We start from the raw sequence: 25,396 nt of genomic DNA, 5'->3' as shown, positions 1-25,396 counted from the left end.
AAAAGCAATGTTTGTTTTTTTTTTTAAAAAAGACGAAACTTTTCAAATAACCTAGTTACCAAAGTAATAAATCAAAACTATGCCGGAATACAAAAGTTAGTCACAAAAAACGGTTTTTATTATGATACCACAGTTTGGCTACGCATCGTGTGCGGCGTTAGCGTATCTGATTTATAGAGTTTTTTTGGTGATTAATTTAAAATTGTGAGTTATCTCACTTTGCCCCTCTGCCTTAATTGGGAAGTTGTATTGACTAATGTATTTTTTAAAAAGCTATATTTCTTTGAAGATTAAACTTAATTTATAAGTTGATTCAAGTTTGGTTAATTGGGAATGATGGTTAAACGAATTTGCTGTCTGAAGAGAAAATCGTGTAAGTCTTGTTTTTAAAAAAAAAAAACATTTTTTTAACTAAAAAGTAGCCATCTAAACTTTAAATGGAAGAATCGAAACAAAGTAAACAATAAACTTAGGACAGACATGTATGAAGCCACTATCAAAACAAAGAACGGTATTTGACCGACTGTTTTGAGTTAGGTACTACGGTTTGCCATGGAGTTTAATTTGCTGATAAACATTTGTGGTTCTACCTCAAATACACGATTATATCGATGAATGTGTACTGCAAAACCTGTTCAAAGTAGAAAAAAAAATACGAGAAAGACACTGTTAAATTATTTTATTAAAAAATAAAAAGTACAAAATATTTACAAAATCTTACCTATTATTATCTTACATAGACGCGTCAGTTTTTTTTTTAATTATTAAGTATGTTACGGTGAACTAAAATATAAAGGTTAGTTCAAAAATTAATGTTCCAGTCTTTGACACCTATCCAGTAACTGACGTTTACTGTTAGGGTTAATTTAATAAAAAAGATATTATTCAAACTAAATTCTGTAGCCCTATTCATGATTATTTTGAATAAATTAATGTAAAAATTGCATATTTTATAGGTATTTAAAGACTCAATGTTTGTAATACGTACATGATTATTGATTATTTTATGTAAATAGTCTAAAACTGAAACATTTATTTTAGAAAACACGTTTTTTATAAATATTCTGTCACCCGTGACTTCGTCTGGGAATAATTTTCATTTAACCCGCGTCCGCGAGGACTTTATAATTTTCCTCATTTTGATCGGTTGAGATGAACCATAATCACATTCAAATTTATAATATTGGCAAGGATTATATATCTTGTCAAACTGTCGAATACAATCTCTGAATACAAGGAGTTCAAATAGTGTATAATTTCCGTCAGAAAAATATATATTTTTTAGTGCTTTGGAGTTTTCTCTAAGTTACTATGATCGCACACGATGAAATTCACTTTTTTCGTTCGCAAACTCTTTTCTCTTTTGATCTGTGTACCTATTTTATCCTCTAAATTGTAACTACTATATGCGAAATAAACTAAAATATATTTGGTATTCGATATTTTGCGGCAAACGATGATTTATACACAAAACCTGGTGTTACGTTGAGGTATATTTTTTAAATACTTCTCGAATTGAAAAAACTCACACTATTTGTTAACAGATTGAGCTAACATTTGGAACCAGAATTCGACACCAGCCCTGATAGTATTAGTTAATTGAAGGACTAGTATTTGGATTAGTATTGTTAGTTGCACCGTGTAAGAAAATAAATTAAATTGGCCTATTGTTTGCACTAGCACATTCAATTAAAACAACGTTAAAACGTTACATGGGCTTTTGTGTAAGCTGCTTTGCTTTACGCGAGCCAGAAAATTGTAAAAAATAGGTACTAAATGTTCGAGTGCTGAAACTGTCCCAGTAGTTTCTATTTCTTTTTATTTATAGCATTAGCCATAGCAGTAACAGCAGGATGTCATGTCAAACACTAGGACCTTTATCTTGTGAATGGTACCGAACGATTATCAAGTAAAGGCTTTCGGATAGAACTGCCCGGCAATATAACTTTTTTCAGTTGTATTGTTTACGAATGAATTTGATTTGAAATGTCAAATACCTTCTTCTAAATTTTCTAATATCGACCGCTTATTCGTAGATCGGTCGTGTTTTGAGCTAAGCGGTCCACAAAAAAAATGACAAAATAAGAAACTAAAATTTTAGCTTTCATTACAGACAATTCTAAGTACGACATTAACTTTCCTGAATATCAACAAAAATATTTGACAAAATATTTTCAATATTGTTCAATGGTGTCGACGACTAGGCTTGTTTTGAAGGTGCCAGTGCAGTGAGAGTGTTATTCTAATCGGAACCTTCTATTTTCTGGGGACAGCATTCGGGGAAGGGTTGACTCATGTTGCCCACTCTAAAATACCCGGGTTCCGTGCTTGATGTACACCTGGAAATTGTAATAAATTATTCAAGAGGTTGTAGCGACTCCTAGCGCCATCTAGTGAACAACAATAAAAACTCCGACCATGTTCTACATCGCGCTATCGAAGTTTCTCAACGCGGTCGCATATATACAAGTTCCGATGCTCGTCCTTAGACATTAACATTAGAGCTCGCCTACAATCCCCACAAGGCCTTACCAATTTGTTACATATTCTATTTGTTATTTCAACAATTTTACTTCCGGTATAGAATTGTACAGGTTGCCTCCGACCATGGGGCTGTAAATGCAAGGTTCGATTCTACTCATGTAACTGAGCTACTTTAAGATTTACCTTGTTAATTAATGTGATATCACTATGACGTTGACGTTAACTCGGTTCAATAGTGGCTCATGAATTAAAGTCCTTGACCGTACAGATAACTCGTAAATATTTTTTGAGCTTGAAATTAAGCTTTTAAATAAATAAATAATAAATAAATATCACGGGACAATTCACACCAATTGACCTAGTCCCAAAGTAAGCTTAGCAAAGCTTGTGTTATGGTACTGAGCAACGAATAAATATAATTATATAGAATACATACTTAAAACTTACATACTTAAATACATAGTAAACACCCAAGACCCGAGAACAAACATTCGTATTTTTCATACAAATATCTGCCCCGACACGGGAATCGAACCCGGGACCTCAAGCTTCATAGTCAGGTTCTCTAACCACTAGGCCATCTGGTCGTCTCCAAATGACATAGAGAATAATTATTTAAAGTACAAGTACATTTATTTACCAACCAAGGATACCAAAGATAGTTTGCCTTCGTACCCTGAGACAGCGATAACAACTCCACGCCCGATACACTGATTCAACAATGAAACTTCTGAGGATCCGTTAATTCAAGTTATTTGAAAATGTAGCGAATTAGCTCGTTAAAGTGGCAATGGGCGGGCCATATAGCACGGAGAGCGGATGGCCGTTGGGGCCGAAAAGTTCTCGAGTGGAGGCCGAGGATCGGCAAGCGCAGCGTAGGACGTCCACCAACAAGATGGACGGATGACCTGGTTAAAGCCGCGGGTTCACGGTGGATGCAGACCGCTGCCAACCGAAGCAACTGGAGGTCTGTGGGAGAGGCCTATGTCCAACAGTGGACATCCTACGTCTGAGATGATGATGATGATGGTGATGATGATTTGAAAATGTTATAAAACAAAAGTAACTGCGCCATGCGAATAGAATCGAACCTTGGATTTAAAGCCTATCCTATATTAATCCTAAATAGATACCTAATATTAAAATGTGATGGTCTGTGAGTGTGTGGCTGTGCGATTTTAATCCTTACATACTAAAGTTTAACGATAGATTTGGATGAAATTTGGTACCTATGTAGATATTCCCACGAATATCAATTGGTACAGTACGGCAGGTCTCTTACTTAACCTAGTGGGAAGATGAAAGAACCCCGGACCGGAACCCCCGGATGGAAAATGTGGTTTCAGTTAAATATCCTGATATTTTGATGTGTTATAGATTTCAGAGTCCTGCTCAAAAGTGTCTAAAAAACTTAACTAAACTGAAAAGGGCCCGGAAACAGAGGTAGCACCCTTAGAGGCTTTTGATCAGGATTTTGAATCCTATCATCATCCCAGCCTATATACGTCCCACTGCTGGGCACAGGCCTCCTCTCAGAGCAAGAGGGCTTGGGCCATAGTTCCCACGCGGGCCCAGTGCGGATTGGGAACTTCACACGCACCATTGAATTGCTTCGCAGGTTTGTGCAGGTTTCCTTACGATGTTTTCCTTCACCGCTAAGCTCGTGGTAAATTTCAAATGTAATTCCGCACATGAACTTCGAAAAACTCAGAGATGCGAGCCGGGGTTTGAACCCACGACCCTCTGTTTGAGAGGCGATAGGTCAAACCACTAGGCCACCACGGCTTATTCAAACCACTAGGCCACCACGGCTTATTTTGAATCCTATAACATATCAAAATCTCAGGTTATCTAACTGAAACCACATTTTCCATATCTGGGGGTCCTTTTACGAAATTCGAATATTTACTTACATTATTAACAATTCAAAATTCAGCTCCATTTTCCAAAAACTTTACCCACGCAAAGCCACGATGCGTCGCTACTATATTTATGATGAATAAAACCGTCGCTTAGCTTAAAATATGTATTGTAGCAACGTGAATAGTGCTATTTATTATTAACGAAAACATTTCATATACTAGTTCAATTAGATAAATAGATTTGTTACCTTCGGAATAATTATTTTTTACACAGTTTAGCTACAGACGGCGGGAAGCGGTAAATGACTTTGTTTTATACTGTATAAAAAGATTTATTCCGAAAGTAATTAATCTATCAAGCTATTTGAACTAGTAAATGAAAATAATTAATTTATAGTCAAAATACCACGCACAGGACTTATCACTCATCAGTCAGTATCAGTCTACTCGTAACTACGGCCACTGTAATGTTGCCGAAACGTCGAGGTAAATATTACCCGTGTGTGTAGCGTGATAAGTCATGTGCGTGGTATTTTGACTATGAGTGAAAATCACGAAAGTTCAAGACATTATAATAATTAATGTAGCAAATGAAATGTTTAAATAAATAATAAATAGCACCATTTGCATTGCTACAAAATATATTGTCCGCACCCCAACAAAGCTACAACGTTGCGGTTGCCCCGACGTGCTAGGTTTCGTTGTACTAACAAAATTGAAATTTTTCACGTAATTTATGGCTTGAGAATTAATTGCACACGCGCTTTCCTACTGTTGATTCAGCAGGCGATTTTGCCGTTTGTAGTTAAAATGTTGCTTCATTCTTGGATTTTATTTGCTTAATTAACTTGTTATTGTGAATCTTATCAATATGCGTGCAAATATAAAAGAAATTAACAAACTTACATAGTTTTTTCGATGTACAATTCCACAACTTCCTTTTTCGTGTCATCTTTTGGTGATTCCTGTACTATTTCAGCTTCCCTCTTTTGCCTATTCAAATGGTCCAGCTTAATAACTTTAGCTACACGTTCTAATTTTATTCTTTTCTTAAGAGGGATTTTCAATAGCTTTGCACGTTCAGCTATATTTGCTCGTACATCTGCCAGATCTGCTTCTGTCAAAGATTCCGTTTGCCATGGTTTCGTATTGCTATTAGACTTTTCAGTCATACTGCTCGTATCACCATTGTCTACAGATTTTTTATCCCCTTCTTTGCTTTCACTTGTGTCAGTGTTAGCTGCTATAGATTTTTTCTGTACACGTCCTGCTGCTGATAAGATTTGATAGGGATTACTTCTGTAATAATCGTAATAAGCCCATGGATTCCCTTTGTAATAATTGTAATTGCTGTAACCATAAGCACTGATGTTGTAGGGTTGGTACGAGAAAGGGTATGGTAGCAGCATAGAGGGCAATGATGGCTTTTGTGGAGGGTAGTAAGGCCGTCTACCGTAGACTGGAGGGTATTGTTGCATGGTGCAAGGGTTACAAGGGGCTCGTACGTGCGGAGAATGGGCATCATACATCGGTCTCTGATGGTAATATGAAGCGAGCCTTTGGAAATTCGACATAGGATAGTAATATGCCAATTTACCTATATCATGACTTTTTGTAGCTGCCCCTTTGAAGAAAGTCGGTTGGGTGGGCTGAAGTGTCGTTGTGTATACAGTTGTATCATAAGCTTTGGTTGATGCAGCTTTAGAATCCATATCAGGTTTCAAGTCATTTGTTTTCCTAAATCCGTTCTCACTTAAAGGCTCATACCAATAAGACGTGTGGCCCAAATTGAAACCTTTAGTTTTTTCAAATCCATATCGGTCCAGGTCTTTCTCAGTAGGGCTATTCAAAGGTTCTGTCGATCCATCAGTTGGATTTTCATCCATTTCTCTATATATCTCTTGAGCGAGATTATAAATCTCTATAATTGCTTCCAAGTCGCTTTTCTTAACTGTATGGAGCAACTCTGATATTTTCTGGATCTCTTCACTGTTCAAGTACCGATCATCTGCACTGTTTTCTACAATGCTTTTAAAATTAGCATTGTTTGCATTGTTGATATGGTAAAGTAGATTGTCGTCTAGTTTGTATTTGACGTTATTATTTTCGGCTGCTTTTGGTATGTCTTTATGTTTGTCTTTTGGGTTATGGCGGGTGATGTTGATGATGGTTCTCGACCCTACTGGAGCTGAGTCTTGTTCTTTGACCCTGATTCTGCAGGTATAGTTGCCACAGAAGCTTTTGGATGGCCATGTTGTGTTGACGCTGTACAACAGACCAGTATCTGGATCTTGACAGTAATAGCCTGTAAAAGGAAGCCTTATTAATTATACCTATAATCATTTTTTTTTCTAAGTAGTTCCATTCTAAATATTTAATTAGTACTATTATAATTATTACTAGGTTAGCTGGAAGAGATCCCTTTTTAGGGATAAGCTCGCCTTTGTTCTACTACTCTCTGTGTATTTGTATTTTTATTTTTATGTGCAATAAAGAGTTTACATACACATATTATGTACATACATAATTTATTGATGGATATACGGTTGTCAAGTCAAACCAACTTAATTGTGAAGAAAAAACTATAGTGACGTCGCATTTTATCGACAAGGGAATTCATAGTTGAAACTTATAATGAAAACGTTGTATCGTAGGTCAGGATCAAATAGTTTGATAATATTATGAATAATAATGGCTTGATATCGTTTTGATCATAAATGGTTTCGAAGGGCTGTTAATTGCAATAAAATGTGAATTGATTATGATGATTGATTGTTGTTGAATACAAGGAGATTACCCGCATGAGGGTTTTACGTATTATAATTGTTTTATTGTAATTTAAACTGAAGACTGAGTAAATTCAATGTCTTCCTGGAAAGCTTCCAATTTAATAGCAGTACTTTTATTTATTTCTCTTTGTATGAGTTCTATAATGGTTTATTTTTGTTTAAGTAGCTTATTTTATTACGATCACTTTTGTTCTGCTACAGAACTACCTAATACGAGGAATTTTATGAAACGTATCATAACAAAAATATTGTTTTTTATATTTTTTCACACCTCTCCTTCAGAAAAGTAACTTTTCCTCCCTGACGAGAGGGAGCAAAGTGCAACTTTTCTGTTCAAGGCTTTTCTAAGTGTTTTATTTATTTTTTGAAGTTGATAATTGTAAAACCACGCCATTTTCTATGCTGGTTGTTCTTTAATAATATTTAGATTTTTTTTTCAAGTATCTTAATGCTCGGTGTGAAAAGTTGTATGAGCCACACGGGAGCAAAATTATTTTCATCTTGGGCGTTAACACTTGAATCCCTCATTACGCTCAGGATTCTACTTTAGAATCCCTTGCTACGCTCAGGATTCTATTGTAGAGTCCTTCGCTATATTCTGGATTCAATGTACGCCCTCGCCGTAAATACACCATGTTGCTCCCTTGTGACACAAATAACTATTTATTATTACTCATAAACTTAACCATTATGCAAAACTACACTTTTGATTTAGAAGTTTAGGTTTGCCCTTAGCCATGCCTTGACTCCGTCGAAATGCAATGAGTGAGCTCACTCACAGGCAAATACCGTAAGATAGAAAGAGATGGCACTATTTTCTCAGTACCTCGCCGTAGCGTGTAATGTTACTACACTTTTTCGCTGCGAAAGCATTAAAATAAGTAATTATAATTGGGTTTTAGCTAAGTTTTAAAAATATAAAATAAAACGTTGGCTGACTTGAAATCTCCTTAGTCTGAAATGACGTACCTACTAACTTGTTTGCCAATTTTAAAACTAACATAATTCCCTAGGGAGGAAGGAGGAAAAAAAGGAACGACTATTCGTAAATCCATAACTCCCATGGTCAAAATACCATAAACGGGACTTATCACGCTATTTTTACACAAGTAATATTTACCTCGACGTTTCGGCACGATACGAGTTGATACGAGTGCCGGTACTATTAGTGATCAAGTGCGGGTAGTTCGAAGAACTCGCGCTGCTAGGCAGACTTGACACCCCACACTTCAGTCTACTCGTGACCACGGCAACTGTAACGTTGCCGAAACGTCGAGGTAAATATTACTCGTGTGTGTTAGCGTGATAAGTCCCGTTTATGGTATTTTGACTATGAGTGAGAATCACGAAAGTTTAAAACGTTATTCCATAACTCCCGTCAGAACAATTTAGGCCATTGTCCTTTAGTAGGTATACAGGCATGGAATAACGCCATTGACCAGCAAGTGTGGTGAAAGTTCTATTTTCGTCGTTAGCTCACTCAAACCGTGTTATTTATTATTAATTCCTATTATTATCTGTTACCCCTTACACCTTCTTGGAAACACCCTGTTTGGGGTTATTTCTGTCTCAACCTTTATACAGCGGGGAAAAGGACTAATTATAGATTTTGCTTTATTAGATACTAGTTTTTTAGGGTTCCGTAGCCAAATGGCAAAAACGGAACCCTTATCGATTCGTTATGTCTGTCTGTCTGTCCGTCCGTATGTCACAGCCACTTTTTGCGAAACTATGAGAACTATACTGTTGAAACATGGTAAGTAGATGTATTCTGTGAACCGCATTAAGATTTTCACACAAAAATAGAAAAAAAAAACTAACATACTTAGAACTGAAACTCAAAAAAAATTATTTCTTCAATGCCATACGTATCTATGGATAGGTCTTTAAAAATGATATTCAGGTTTTTAATAACATTTTTTTCTAAACTGAACAGTTTGCGCGAGAGACACTTCCAAAGTGGTAAAATGTGTGCTACCCCCCTGTAAATTCTAAAGAAAGAGAACGATAAAAAAATATGATGTACAATACCATGCAAACTTCCACCGAAAACTGGTTTAAACGAGATGTAGTAAGTAGTTTTTTTTAATACGTCATAAATCGTAAAGGAAACTTTTATATTATGTTACTTGCTGCTACGGAACCCTTTATGGGCGAGTCCGACTCGCACATGGCCGCTTTTTTTTACCTTAGCTTTAACCTGTGTAAAATTCTTAGTAATTATAAAAAACTAGCTATTGCCTGTGACTCTGTGTCTGCAAAACATCCGTTCACCTTCATCATGCATCCTGTGGTGGTCTAAAAATAACGAAAGCAACATGCGCCAATGAGGGCTATCGCGTATAAATTCGCCGCTAGAGGCGCTGTGTAGCGTGAGGTCTCCGAAATGTCAAATCTCATAGTTTTTGGGTGAGCTACGCGGGTTTATTTATAATTAGAATAATTTTGTGAATATTTTGCATTACCTGAAATTAATTATGGCAATTATGCGTTACGGGGCAATGAATGTCTGTGTTTTGAGACAGTTTTGTCATTCGGAAACTTTTGTCCCCCCTTTTTCTCCGAACAAAACGGGACTACGCAACTGTGGTTGCTTGATATTTTTATGGTACGGTTTTAAGGTGTATTAAATATGATTTTAATCTGAACTTTGTTTTCACTCCCTTTAAAATAACAGACTTTGAAAGCCACACTTTAAAACCTCACGCAACAGTGGCGCCATCTAGAAAGACAAAAAACGATAGCCCTCATTACGAGTAATGTTAGCGAGGTTGTATACTATTTAGATAATTATATAGGCCGTTTTGCTGTCAGATCGATTTTCTTAAAAATGTCGAATCACAACTGACAATTTAAAAAAATATATACAAATTATGAGTGTAGAGCTACATGTCAAGTAGAATTACTGACTTAGCAAACCACAGGAATATTTCTTGAGATAATGAAATAAATGAAATCAGATATACAACTTAAAATGAAATAAGTTGTTCTTAATATGAAAGAAATAAATTTAAATATTTTTGGTGTGTCCGAGGTTTTCAGTTATTAACACTTTGTATATTTGCTATTAGCCCTCTTGTTCTGAGAGGAGGCCTGTGCCCAGCAGTGGGACGTATATAGGCTGGGATGATGATGATGATGATGAACACTTTGTATATAGACATGGCCCAGGGATATATATATTTTTTTGCCTCTGACCCATGACCATGCGGCTTTAAATTCAAGGTTCGATTCTACTAACATAACTGAGCTACTTTTCTTCTTAAACTTTCTGTAAACTGTTCTGCAAACGGCGAAGTGCCACTGACAAGTACAAAAACATGTACTCAAGGTGTACACCTTGGCGTTAGCAATCAAGCAGAATTACTGACTTAGCAAATCGCACGCATATTTTATTAAACAATTAGGGCATATGAAATTATATGCACTAATAACCTAACCAAAAAAAAGTTGGAAAACCCCCGACTTTGTCACTTCAAAGTTTAATATCTCAAAAACGGCTAAACCGCTTTCATACCTGCTTTCAAATAAAAAAAAACCGCATTCAAATCGGTTCACCCGTTTAAGAGCTACGGTGCCACAGACAGACACACACACACACACAGACACACGCGTCAAACCTATAACACCCCTCTTTTTGTGTCGGGGGTTAAAAAAGAGTGTTAGGGTGTCCGAGGCTTTAAGTACACGAGTTTTTTCCCCTGATTATCCTTCGTTGGGGTAGCCTATTGTAAAAGAGCTCTATTAACTTCTTGAGGTCAATTAATGGTCATCGTTTGATGTAGATAAATAAACAACTAACAAGCATAATGCCCAGTAAATACATACAACAAAACAATCATGTCTTATTATTTGTTAGTTTAGGTTCAGTTCCTATTCTTTTGCCCATTGTCTGCCAATTTGGTTACACTATGTTTATAATGACAGCAAATATTTTGACTGTAGAGATTTGTTTTGATTATTTAGCTACCGAGTGGCGTAATTGAATTCATCACCATTATTATTATCATGTTACTCTTAGGACGTCCATTGTTGGACATAGGCCCTTCTAGGGGGAGGGTGGTAGGTCCTAGTAGGACTCCCCCATAGACCATTTGCATCATGAGAGGGCATCCTTGAGACGGTTTCTACGGCGCCTACGGGAGGAGAGGGCGAGTAACATTCCAACCCTGGCGCCGCATGGAAATAAAACACGCGATTAATAAGAAGTAAGACAGCCGGTGAAATAACTGGCACTAGAGGTATGCCATCTTAGGCCTCTAGGTTGGCAACGCATCTGCAATACCCCTGGTATTACAGATGTTTATGGGCGGTGGTGATCTCTTACCATCAGGAGACCCACTTGCTCGTTTGTCTTCCAGTCGAATAAAAAAAATATAGAAAATATAAAAAAAAATTGAGTACATAATTAATTGACATAAGACTCTACATTACGTTTATTCACATCGAAAAATCGTATTAACCGCAAAATTTAAACGTAGTTTGTAAAGCTCCCAATAATCATACTTTGATATGACTTTTGAATAGAAAGAAAATAATAAATTTATTTGCCATAATTCGGCACAGTAACAAAAAACAATAAAAAATAAGACATACTAAATAAAAGGAAAGAAAAGAATCATTGTGCCGAAAGAAGCAAAAAAGGGCCACAGTCAGCGTGTACTAAATACCTACGCCTGTTTTTCTACCACTAGGACACAATTTGACTGTCAGAACTAATGATTTTCTCGAGCGAAGAGAAGGCGCAATTTAAGGCTAGTCATAATATGACTAACAAAGAATCTGATTGAAATAATGCTAGTAAGCATTACGTTATTATTATGCCACAAACTGCAAAGTAAGTATTCCTCGCATGTGCACTCGCTGTATCCGATAACAATTGTGTGAACCAAACCGTATTATGAAAATATGCACGTCTATTTTTAATAACGTTCAACCTATTTCCGCTATTAAGGATGTTTTAGAGACGTGATATCTCTGTCTCTCAGTAATGTTTTTGTTATAGTGTTTTGCTTACTGTATTTTTTGTTGACTGTACTTACATTGTAAGGCAAACTACATATCCGCGCTAAGTTTCAAGTCGATGCCAGTAACCGTTGAAAAGTTCCGTCCTGACGACGAGCCCAGCTGGACCACCACAATTTCACTAGTAGAGTACTGACACCGAACTTAAGATACCGGAAAGCGTTGAAACCACGTGTTTCTAATTCATCCCAGCCTATATACGTCCCACTGCTGGGCTCAGGCCTCCTCTCAGAACAAGAGGGCTTGACTTGACTTGGCACCATTGAATTGCTTTGCAGGTTTGCGCAGGTTTCCTCACGATGTTTTCCTTCACCGCAAAGCTCGTGGTAAATTTCAAACGTAATTCCGCACATGAATTTCGAAAAACTCAGAGGTGCGAGCCGGGGTTTGAACTCACGTCTCTCTACTTGAGAGGCGATAGGTCAAACCACTAGGCCACCACGGCTTACCAACTCAATTGTGACCCACTGTGGAACCGTCTCCTAGAAAAAGTCATGGTGACATCGGATCAGGAATCAAATGGTTCGACTATAAATAAATACTAAGACAAACGACTTCTATTCAAATTCAAATTTTAAACAAATTTTATAAAATAATTCGGAAAAAAATTGCATTTCAAGAAAACAAAACAGTAACACATGACACACATTATAGCTTTCATAAATACATACATAATTTTGCTACTATTTTGCACGGAAGTGTCCACAAGTCTATTCGCACTTGGTCGGTAATTCGCTTACCTTTGGCGGTGAGCATGGAGGCGCGGGCGCAGGCGAAAGTCGCGAGTAGCAGCAAGAGGCGGGCGGCCATTGCGCGCGAGGCGGCGTAATGTGGCCGGATGGCGCGCGCCACCGCGCACCGCCGGCCCAGCCAACTGGTGCTCAACATGCTGGCTGTAGTTTTTTTTTTTTTATTCGACTGTATGGCAAACGAGCAAGTGGTTCTCCTGATGTGTGTAATAATAACTTGAACCATTTGGAGCTCCTTTTCACCTTACAATAACTCAAATTCCATTTTTTTTATTCGACTGGATGGCAAACGAGCAAGTTTCTAACGACACCTGTCTTTCTGTATGTGTTCCAAACCAATTCAAGAAATTAAAGTGGGCCTCCTGATGGTAAGAGATCACCACCGCCCATAAACATCTGCTACACCAGGGGTATTGCAGATGCGTTGCCAAACTAGAGGCCTAAGATGGGATACCTCAAGTGCCAGTAATTTCACCGGCTATCTTACTCTCCACGCCGAAACACAATAGTGCAAGCACTGCTGTTTCACGGCAGGATTAGCGAGCAAGATGGTGGTAGCAATCTGGGCGGACCTTGCACTAGGTCCTACCACCTGCGAAGTAGTGTCATCAATTCGGCCATTCTCATTTTACTGTGCACCTGTCTAATTACCGTACCGCTTTTTCCGCACTAGTGACACGGTAATTAGACTTGAGTGCACAGATAAATGTAAATGGCAGCTATCCTTTTTATAGATGTGCACTCAAAAAAGTGAAGTGGTAATTAGAAGGGTGCACAGTCAAATGAGAATGACAGATAATGTTTTAAAATTTCCTGATTTTCAGTTATAAGTAACATCACGGGGTAGAACACAAGTGTAGTGGTCTAGAATCTGTAAAGTGGTTACCTAATGATTTGTCGACAATTTTTACGCAGATTATTGATTGACAGACAAAGTTTCGCCGAGTAGGTAACGGTACGCCGATTTATTTGTTCGTAGATGTATTGTTTCGCAGTCTAACAAACAATTGATTGAACGTAGCTCTGCATATCGCTATTCTTCCTACGAGTATTAAATACTCGCCGAAACAAATAATAGGCGCAACGAAATTATACCAAACTTTGCCTGCTCAAAACAAAAATCTACGTAATTAAACTCAGCGAAACGACAGGTCAATCTGTTAAGTAACTTAAAGTTTAATCTCGTTTAACAGATGGGATCCATTACCGATTTTTGACCTGGTTATGATTTTGAATAGGTCCTGACTGTTGAACTTTAAGTTACTTAACAGATTCTAGACCACTAGACTTGTTTTCTACTTTTCAGTTTTTAAGGTATTATGTCATTTGAGTTAGAAGTTTGAACTTTGCATTGCTTCAAGAGGTGACAGTCCTGTCATCATCATCATCATCCCAGCCTATATACGTCCCACTGCTGGGCACAGGCCTCCTCTCAGAACAAGAGGGCAACAGTCCTGTATTTAATATTAATTTCAACTGGATGCCTCAACGCGTTTCTGAGACAGAGGGTTTTAACAAACGGACAGAAAGACAAATAGAGTTCCGTATTTTCTGTTTGAAGTACGGAACCGTTAAAATGCAGTCTCACTCCATCAGCCTAAGAAGGTCTTTTAGATGTGTGAATTGAATAAACACCCTTTTCTACTGTCATAGTTCTCAACCAATTACTCGTTTAATTTTATCCTCAACTAATTCGCAATAAAATTATTAATTATCCTCCAAAGACTAACACGTTCTTACAAATATGAAAAGCATTATCCAATATCCGCGGCACCATTACATCTTCCTAAGCTCTCGAACTATAACTTAATAAGAAAGTTATGCATAGTTACGGCCCCGAACACTAGAGGGCGTTCGCGGCGCCACAAAGTTGGGCGACACACAACAAAAGAGTTCGCAACTCGTTGAGTGCTTCACGCGAATCTTTTCGACCCATTCCAAACGACGTACCTTTTGTGGATGAACTTGCTTGTTCCTGCGGTTTTGCCTCATCTATCACGTAAAAAACAACTTTTGCTGTAATTGCATTGTCATACTACATTTCCGTAAGAAATTTCAAGCCGATGCCATTAACCGTTGAAGAGTTCTGTCCCCCAGAGATGACCCTGACTGGATCACCAGGATATCACTACCAGATATTGTGTTGTCACCAGATTTACATATATATATGCTAAATTTTTACTCAACCGGATCACTGAAAGTGGGACAAATTTAACTTGCAAGATTTGACCCGGACGTACATATGTATGTCGGTATTTTATTTATATATGTATACATACATACATTGTAAAATGAACCCACAAGGTATTATTGTAAATTTAGCTCGTTAGATTCTTGAAAAAAAAGATATGTATTATTATTTAACTCAATTCAAGCCTCGTTAAATTCTTTAACGAAAAAAAAAAATAAATAATTTGTTTATTGTTCATATTAAATTAATAAAAAAAAATGTAATTATAATTTTAATAACATAGATACTACAAACAGAATAACAAAACAATTATAAAAAAAAAAATTAAATTAATACAAAAGCTAACAGAAAAGAAAGAGAAAATAATAATAATACTAAATTAAATAATAAAATAAAATAAAAACTACTCTATACCCGTCCGCAACGTACCCATTACCCCAGCGGCATTGCCCCGTCCCGTTGTATGGTATAAAATAATTATTTTGAAAATTGTTTTTTACTTTATTTTTGTATAATAAAAAAAGTTTTCGTAGGTGCTTTACATATGTACTTTTCTGTGCACGGATTACTGTTGAAATGCAGGACAGAAGTACAAAAAAATGAACGAGAACTGAAAGTGACAATTTTTAAACATGTCATCGGCATTTTTCTGCCGAAAATACATTCTGTGAGCCATCGTATTTGAATTCGCAGATTGGCAGAGTTCACAATTTTTACTTGTTAATCCTTGGTTCTGCCGCAATGCAGAGTCAGCATTTTATTATGCAACCTGGGGAATGAGAAAAGCGCGAGTTGATTATCACAACCTCTTAATTGTAACCTCTCAAGAAACAAAAGTACTTCTTACATTACACAGAGACCATAATATTGGTGGATACACCTTATTTCGCATAAAATTTACTGCCATAGTATAACATAACATAATTGTGCATACGATTGAACTGGCATAACAATAAAGAAGGATAAACCTTATTTAGCACAATAATGAATCTGCATAGTTGAAATATGCATAAAAATATTAAACCATAAGTGTGTTAGTGTACACAAGCTTTATCATACTTCTAAGCGGATCAAAACTACTTTACTATGACATCGAGGCTTTCAAGAAAAGGGCTCATACTTTCGTTAGAGGCCGGCTACAAACCAGTGACTCTCCTTGAGTTGTTGGTATTCATAGGCTGTGATGATCATTTCCCATCAGATGATCCGCTTGTACGTTTTCATTCCTCGTATAATATAATAAAAAAAGTAATTTAGGCAACCAATGAAGCTGTTAGGCGCTATGCCTCTTACTTAAAATACTCGTATAGCTATGTCTGTGCGACTCTTAAACATTTAAACAAAAACAACTAACTTATTAAAAAACAGCAGTTTGAAAGCCACTGTCCAGTAAAATCAGCCAGTATCAAACGTGTCATAATACGGTGATGACAATCGGTAGGCATTGTATATGCTTACGTTACCTATCTATTGTACTAAATACCTATCAAAAGGCACGCGTCTAAGGTAAACGATATTATAGGTATCTATTTAGGTGAACTATAGTATTTTTACCTTGCATCTCCCAGCGTATTTATTATATGTTAAAGCGCTCAACCAAGTTTACCTGAGGCGTATATTTAGGTGTGAAGTAGACATTAGGAACGTTATATTTCTTAAAAAACGCCTCAGTGATCCTACTTTTAAATTGGGCTCCATTATCCATTATAATTACCTGCGGAACCCCATGCACCAGGAAAACCGACTCCTCTAATATAGCAACAATAATTTCCGAAGTAGCCTTCTTAATTGGGAAAATTAAACAAAACTTCGAAAAACAACAAGTAACAACTAAAATGTAGTTGTTTCGCCCCCTCGTTGTAGGTAGGGGCCCCATCAAGTCAACTGACAGCATCTGAAACGGACGCGAGCACTGCTTGGGACGGCCCATTATGCATTATTTAATAGTCGTTTCATGCAAAAAAAAATTCTGCAAGGTGTTAATTAATTAGCCCTTAAATTGGCAGTGTGTCACACGAGACCCATCATTCAAGACTATCTTTTCGTATTTTTTTATATGTAGTTTTTTTGGACTATAAGCTACCGACGAGGTTTGAATCATGAACTTTTTTATTTATTTTTTTGTTAATTGAATACCTCAAATTATAAATAATTTATTGCGTCAACATAGACTCACCACCCATTAAGTTTTTTTTTTAAGTTAGTCTATTGTAGTTCTATATGGACTGTTCGAAAATTGTTACTCGTAATGTTATGTTTGTCATAATGTAATGTTGAAACCATTTATTTTTCAGAATTGTTATAAAACAAACCTAACCTTACCTATAGAGTTCTACAGGTGACCATTTAAAATTTTATGAAAAATGTATGGTTTCAGCGGGAAACAAAATTAGGACTAACAATAATTATGACATACATTAAATTATGACTTATAAAATTATGGCAGTGGAAAGGATCCCGTATATTGTATTTATTTTCTACCTCAGTAATTAATCATAATAATCTAAGGCATTTAGGCGTGATTGTAGTCAAACGTGAGCCTGTTTCTGAATAAAAAAAATCGTATGTTTTGCTAAGTCAATTCTACCTGAATTCTACTCATAATAATAAATTTTATTTTCTTTGACTGTTATATTTACTTTGCCATTTTCGGAGAAGACAATTTTAACAAAAAATGGAACCGACTTCAAAAACCTTGAAAATAATTTTCTACTAGTTTGAAGTTGGTGCCTCAGCACGAGCCAGCAGGAGTGGAACTACTCGTCTACCTCATCTACACTATATATCGGGCTTCAATCACTCCTGAGCTGGCTCATGCTGAGGCACCGACTTCAAACTAGTAGAAAAATATTTTCAAGGTTTTTGAAGTCGGTTCCATTTTTTGTATTTTTTTTTTATATAGTCTGCATTAAGCTCAAACACGGCATAGTTATATTATTTTATAACAGAGTACCGGTCTTCTTTATCAGGTCCAGTTCACCAAATGATACTTTCTGAATGTAAATAATTGACTTGATGTTAAAAATGCCAAAATCGCTATAAGTGTGCTTTAAAACTTCGAGGGTTGCCCTCGATTTCTCTAAGATCCCACCATGAGATCCTGACTTGGTGTCAATGGGACCACCTCGGAAGTATGTCCTTTAGAACTAAAAAATAATTTTGAAATTCGGCCCACAATTGGCGGAGTTATCACGTAACAAACATACAAAGAAAAAACATACACTCGAATTGAGAACCTCCTCCTTTTTTGAAGTCGGTTAAAAATCAACAAGCGAGGTATAAATATAATTATACTACCCATTACCCGCGACTCCGTCTGCACAAAATTCGTTTATCGCTATACCGCGGGAACTATACTATCCGGGATTCAAACTATCTGTATACCGAATTTTCGGTAGTAAGAAAATTCGGTATAGTTTAGACGTGATGAAGTAACAAACAAACAGACTTACAAACTTTCGCATTTATAATGTTAGTTGTATAGTTCATTGAGAAGTAATGCGGCCAATGTCTTAGAGTCAATCCCTGAGGGAGACAAATTTGAAAACATTTTCTACTTTGTCATTTTAGTTTAAAAAAAAAACAGAAGTAGAAATCATTTATTCGTGACCAAGTAACGTAGCATAACAAAAAGGTATTAAAAATTAAGAAAGTTGTACGTCACGAAACGGTCCCAAGTCAGCAAAAATTGCCGGTCTTGCGAACGGCGCTGTTCTTCCTTTGGGACCATCTGTTTCATCATCCCAGCCTATATGCGTCCCACTGCTGGGCACAGGCCTCCTCTCAGAACAAGAGGGCTTGGGCCGTAGTTCCCACGCGGGCCCAGTGCGGATTGGGAACTTCACACGCACCATTGAATTGCTTCGCAGGTTTGTGCACGTTTCCTCACGATGTTTTCCTTCACCGCAAAGCTCGTGGTAAATTTCAAATGTAATTCCGCACATGAATTTCGAAAAACTCAGAGGTGCGAGCCGGGGTTTGAACCCACGACCCTCTGCTTGAGAGGCGATCGGTCAAACCACTAGGCCACCACGGCTTCACATCTGCCACCATCTGTTTATCATACATTAAAATAAAACCAATTTTACTAAAATGAAGACCGCCACAATATTCCGTTTAAAAAGAGAAAAAAAAGGCAAAAAAAGAAAACCCTAAACATTTATTACAAATGAAGTTACCATGCAGGCATACTCCTTTTTTAAGTTTATTTATTGAGGTTTAGTTTTGTAATTGTTTTTTTTTTACAGTATTAGTTAGTCAAGTAAATATGGTAAGCCGTGGTGGCCTAGTGGTTTGACCTATCGCCTCTCAAGCAGAGGGTCGTGGATTCAAACCCCGGCTCGCACCTCTGAGTTTTTCGAAATTCATGTGCGGAATTACATTTGAAATTTACCACGAGCTTTGCGGTGAAGGAAAACATCGTGAGGAAACCTGCGCAAACCTGCGAAGCAATTCAATGGTGCGTGTGAAGTTCCCAATCCGCACTGGGCCCGCGTAGGAACTACGGCCCAAGCCCTCTTGTTCTGAGAGGAGGCCTGTGCCCAGCAGTGGGACGTATATAGGCTGGGATGATGATGATGATGAAGTAAATATTTGTTTTAGGAGATCATTGATGGCGTTTAGTATTGTTGTCAAACCCATTGAAAACGCGAGTGTTTATATTGCACATAATTATAACATGTCATCATCAGTGAAGAATCAGTGAATCATTATCAGTGTAGTGAGTGGAAGACCAGTGCTGGTTTTCAACCAGCGATATGCTGAGCAGGGACCTTTTTAGGGTTCCGGAGCTAAAATAGCAAAAACGGAACCCTTATATTTTCGCCATGTCTGTCTGTCTGTCTGTCCGTCCGCGGCTTTGCTCAGGGACTATCAATGCTAGAAAGCTGTAATTTTGGACGGATATATATGTAAAGTATGCAGACAAAATGGTACAATAAAAAGTAAAAAAAAAAAATTCTAGGGTACCTCCCATAGACGTAAAGTGGGGGTGTTTTTTTTTCTCATCCAACCCTATTAGTGTGGGGTATCTTTGGATAGGTCTTTTAAAACCATTACGGATTTGCTGAGATAAGTTTTCGATTCAGTGATTTGTTTGCGAAATATTCAACTTTAAAATGCAAATTTTCATTAAAATCGAGCGTCCCCCCCCTCTAAAATCTAAACCGGAGAGAGTGGAAAAATTTGAAAAAAATCAGGATGGTAGTAAGTATATCAAACTTTCAAGGAAAAATATAACGGCTAAGTTTACTTGAGAATTATTAGTAGTTTTACTCTTAAATAGCAGCCTAAGGTATAAAATATACCTGAACTTGGAAGATTCCGTATAAAATACGAAATCCATAGAAAAATATTACTTATTTTTTTTGTAATGGCTACGGAACCCTATTTCGGGCGTGTCCGACACGCTCTTGGCCGTTTTTTTTATAACGGCAACTACTAATGTTTTTTTTAACCTGTGTAATGCGTCACGCCATACCCGTGTGGTGTCGGGTTAGAATTTCACCTCTCCATTTCTTCCGTGGATATCGTAAGAGGCGACTGAGGATATAGGTTAAGGTATACTATAGGCGACAGGCTAGCAACCTGTCACTATTGCACTGTTTTTTGTCAAACTTAAAACCTAAAATTGTTAAAAGTGGCTCCGAAGCGGTAACGTGTCGTGTGCTTTGCCTACCCCATTTGGGAATACAGGCGTGATGTTTGTGTGTGTGTGTGTAATGCGTCACTGCTATTATAAATAAATTACTTTCTTTCTTTCTTTCATCATCATCAGCCGGATGGCGTCCACTGCTGAACAACGGCCTCCCCCGTAGAACGCCACAATGAACGACAACTCGCCACTTGCATCCACCGGTTGACCGCGGAGGGGCATCAGCGGCCACTGTGTCTTTGAATTGATTTAAATTTACCGTCACAAAATTTCGGCTGTGACGCTGTGACGTCACAGTAGGTGTTTAAAAAGTCGGCACGCTTAGTTTCAATTCAAATCGTGATAATTGCGTTATCTATGTGTATCTATATCTGTGGTGAAAGTGAAATGCTAGAATGACATGTAAACCAAAAACATTTTTTTTGAGTGACATTAACAAAATTATAAAATAAGGTTTGTCAATGAAGTAATCTAGTCTGGAACTGGAGTAAAGTAATTCAGATTACTTAAGTACTTGATTACCGAGGAATCAAGATTACAGTAGTGGTTTACAATACCGATTCCAAAGGAATGGATTACAAACGTAATCATAGTTCAGTATTACAATAATTTTGATTATCCAAGTAATCGATTACTAAGGAATCAGGATTACTGTAATGTAATTGTGTAATTAATTTCAAAAGTAATTGATTACGCCCAACTGCCGCGAGCCCGCGAGTCTCACAATATCGTCAGCTTACCTAGTGGGAGGCCAGCCAATGTTTTATCTTCCGGTTCGTGGTTGGCACTCGAGGACTTTTTATTCTGCGATCAGGCCGCGAAAAGCTGTTTTATACGTCATTTTTTAAACTACCAGCGCTTCCGGTAAGACCATTGCAAATCCAATATAATCATCAAATAGACCAGGTGCATCATAATTTATAAATCCCAGTCATTTTTTATTTTATTTTGTATGTACGTAACATATTTTGTTTGTAATTATTAATTAATTTTGTTTTGAAAAATGCTTTTCTGACAAGTTTCTTGTAGGGCATTCTTCTCGGCAATGATGGCCTTTCTGATAGCGCTGTATATATAAGTGGCATGTAAAAGAGCTCTTTGCTTGCAGAATAATTTTGCTTTGATTTCATTTTGATTTTGACACAGTGAGAATAACTTCACACTTGACTTTTAAAATAAGAATGTCAGCTTGCCGACAGATCTTGTCATATCCTTTAGATTTAACCCTTTTTAAAATAAGACTACAGACAACTTAAGAGGTATTAAAGTCGGCACATAATTTGTAAACAACGCATGATGAGGCAATTACCCACGGTCCGTAAGATAACCGATTCCTGATGAACTTACTGTGAAAAAGTCCTAAGCGTGCTGCAGAGTTACAAAGAAAATCGACTCTATGTAAGTTACGTGAAGACTCAAAGTGCAGCTTCAGGGATGTTAAATGGAACCCCTTTTTTCTGAGGTGCTGGGCTCGGTCATTTATTTTTTTCACGCTAGGGTGTGAGAGCCTGCTGCGAGTTGAATGAGGCGCCGCACTGTGGTTCAAGTGGTATAGAAAAGGGGACAAGTGATTAAAATTATTAAAGTTGTGAGCAATGCAAATTTTTATAGTTTTTTTGGAATGTTACTCAAAACTTGTTTATTTTGTAATATTTTGTCGATATTAAAATGTCATAAGTACAGTATTTTATTTTATTGTGTCGTCAATTACTGTTATCGGATTATTAGAAGTGGGTAAAGATTTATTTACTTTGTGAGTTAGACAGTAACAAGTGAAATAAATATCATGGGACACTTGACACCAATAAATTGACCTAGTCCAAAACTAAACAAAGCTTATGCTATGGATACTAGGCAACGGATAAACATACTTATGTAGATAAATACATACGTAAATACATATTAAACACCCAAGACCCGAGAACAAACATTCGTATTATTCATACAAATATCTGCCCCGGCCGGGATTCGAACCCGGGATCTCAAGCTTCGTAGTCAGGTTTTCTAACCACTTGGCCATCCGGTCATCAATAGGAACACAAGTAGGGGTACTAAAAACAAGTCAAACAAAACTGACGAAACTAATGAAGATTATAGATAATATTATTAAATTGGTTTATGGTAAATACAAAATTCTAGTCAAAAATCATTTTGTTTCGAAAATACCACAATACATAGATAGACATATAAAAATTGCTGATCAGTACAAATGAGCTCTAATAATTTATTACAGTTATGACGAAATTTATCTTTTAAAGAAATTCAATAGTGATTTCTACGAGTGAATGATAAAAAGTAGGGACCAACAAAAAACCAAGTGCATGCAAAAATATCATTATATTCCATAACTAATTTAACTTTATGTAGGTACTTAATTAAAACAATTAGTTTTATTCAGTTTCCGTTAAAGTTGTTTTTTCTGTACCTATTATAACTTGTTCATAAAATTTATTTTAGAATAACAATTTTAACATTAAAAATACTGAATAGTTATCGTAAATCATTGCCATATCACAAACCGAAGAGTTTATTTAAATTATACCTACTTTAAATTTTGTAAAATACCGATACATAATATTCAGACTATTTTATTTATTTATTGCATTCATATAACAAAAGCTCTTAAAAGTAACATGAACCCTAGTAGCATATGGCATTTTTTGTTATAATACTTACTAACTACGATCTGACTACTTTTCAATCTTCCTCTTTTTTATTTTTTTTCCTTTTCCGTTGCTTAGTGTCCATACAACAAGAACAACATTTGCTTACTTTGGGACTAGGTCAATTGGTGGCAAGTGTCTCATGATATTAATTTTAATTTTGTTTTACAATAGCAAATGTCTGTATAGTAAGTACGTAAACTCTTTATTGTACAAAAGAAAAGAAACAAAACACAATTGACAAACTTTGAGATACTTGTATAGTAATTAATAACGTTGTATACCTAAAATTTAATCCCATTCAAGTCGGGCTGATCCACTGTGCGCGTGCATCGTACCTCCCGCTGTTTGTAAATCAAGGAACATTCCTTTCGCTCCTTATGGAACCAGAATTAAGGATCAGAGGAATTCTCGTTTTTTGATATTTTATATGATTTACTTTTATGCGCTGGATAATTTTGTATGAGTACTGGTTATTTCATTCAATTTTAATTGCAGTAATGTTATCGTTTAGGGTTTTGGTCTTCGGATCGATATTATTTATGTTTTTTATTCATTGATTTTTCATTTATCGCTATTCCGCCGGTACTATTCAATTTTTCGGAATAAAAACTATCCTATGTCCTTCTCCGAGACTCAATCTATCTGTATACCGAATTTCATCTAAGTAAGTCGGTTTTATGGTTTAGACGTGATGGAGTAACAAACAAAAAAACAGACTTATAAACTTTCACATTTATAATATTAGTGGGGTAGAGATAGTATGCGACCCGGGAAAGGACATAGAACACTTTTATACCGGAACATGTGCAGTTCCCGTGGAATTCTATGTAATCGGAGTCACGGGCGAAAGCTATTACACTATAACGAACATTTACATTTGTCTATGTGTATGCTAGAGCGCCCTCAGGCGCGGGGCCGGGTTATCTGCCCACCACTGATAGCATCGTGCTTGCCTGGCGCTATGCTGTACAGTCAGCAAAAATGAGTAAATTAGGTACTAGTTTTTTTACATGAAACTAATTGTGATTCATTCTGAGAGGAGGCATGTGCCCAGCAGTGGGACGTATATAGGCTGGAATGATGATGATGATGATAAACCGTGATTGACCCCTATATCACCTGATGTTAAGTGCAGTTGAGGCCAAAGGTGTATCTGGTTCAGTAACAGCCTATTCGAACCGGTGGTAGATTTTTTTTGACATTCATAAGTGCTTGTTTTAGCCTAAATTGAATAAAGATATTTTGACTTTGACTTTGACTTTGACTTTGACTTTGACTTTGACTTTGACTTTGACTTTGATTCACTCTAGCCTTGAAGAGCCCTAGATTTTATTTATGCGGAAATACAGATGACGCGAGCGAATTCCATTCCTTTGCAGTTCACATTATGAAAGACTAGTGTTTACCCGCGTCTTCGCACACGTAAATCATTAGATCCAGCAGCTGAATTATAATATCGTATTTTAAAAAAAATCCCGTGGGAATTCCCGAAAATTAAATCGTGGTTTTCTTTGACGTTACATTAAAAACAATCGTGTCAAATTTCATGACTCCAAGCCCAGCGGCTGTTATTTCGAGATTTTATCCCTATCCCGTGTATCGGAATAAAAAGTAGCCTATGTTTTATTGCAGATGTCCAGCTATCTACATACCAAATTTTACCTAAATCCGTCCAGCCGTTTCAGCGTGAAGGTGTAACAAACATACTCACTCACTCACAAACTTTCGCATTATTCTTTTGCATTATTTTTATTTTATTTATGTTAATTTTGCTGTATATGTGTGTCTTCTGTGTAAGTGAATAAATATCTTCTTTCTTTCATTCTTTCTTTCATTAGGTACATTCATACTCAACTGTTTACCAGAACGACATGTAGGCAGATGACTTTGCAACCCCCTTTACCCTTTTTCTTTTTTTTTTTTTACCCTTTTTGGTATCCTGCTGTGTCACCTAGTAACATAGTTTTAGTGCTAGTT

General features: G+C 36.7%; 2 protein-coding genes across 2 annotated transcripts in view; one reads left to right on the top strand and one right to left on the bottom strand.

The window, feature by feature from the left end:
* LOC141440152 (ADAMTS-like protein 1) overlaps positions 1-25,396 on the top strand; it is a 245,715-nt gene that overhangs the window by 18,788 nt on the left and 201,531 nt on the right. The window lies entirely within an intron of this gene.
* On the bottom strand, positions 663-12,980 carry LOC141440402 (uncharacterized). The gene is made up of 3 exons (XM_074104913.1): positions 12,901-12,980; positions 5,253-6,651; positions 663-2,339 (listed from the first exon to the last, which is right to left on the bottom strand). The coding sequence occupies exons 1-3, from the start codon at positions 12,968-12,970 to the stop codon at positions 2,243-2,245; spliced, it is 1,566 nt and encodes a 521-aa protein (XP_073961014.1). The 5' UTR covers positions 12,971-12,980; the 3' UTR covers positions 663-2,242.

The sequence above is a fragment of the Choristoneura fumiferana genome, chromosome 22 (genome assembly GCF_025370935.1).
Source record: "Choristoneura fumiferana chromosome 22, NRCan_CFum_1, whole genome shotgun sequence".
In the NCBI taxonomy this organism is placed as follows: Eukaryota; Metazoa; Arthropoda; class Insecta; order Lepidoptera; family Tortricidae; genus Choristoneura; species Choristoneura fumiferana.
This window is presented reverse-complemented; position numbering and strand designations above follow the sequence as displayed.

Coding starts and splice junctions, on each gene's coding strand:
- LOC141440402 (XM_074104913.1), bottom strand. CDS start 12,970: ATGGCCGCCCGCCTCTTGCTGCTACTCGCGACTTTCGCCTGCGCCCGC. Junction 6,652..12,900: donor CTCCATGCTCACCGCCAAAG/GTAAGCGAATTA, acceptor TTCCTTTTACAG/GCTATTACTGTCAAGATCCA. Junction 2,340..5,252: donor TTGTACATCGAAAAAACTAT/GTAAGTTTGTTA, acceptor TACAATTTCCAG/GTGTACATCAAGCACGGAAC.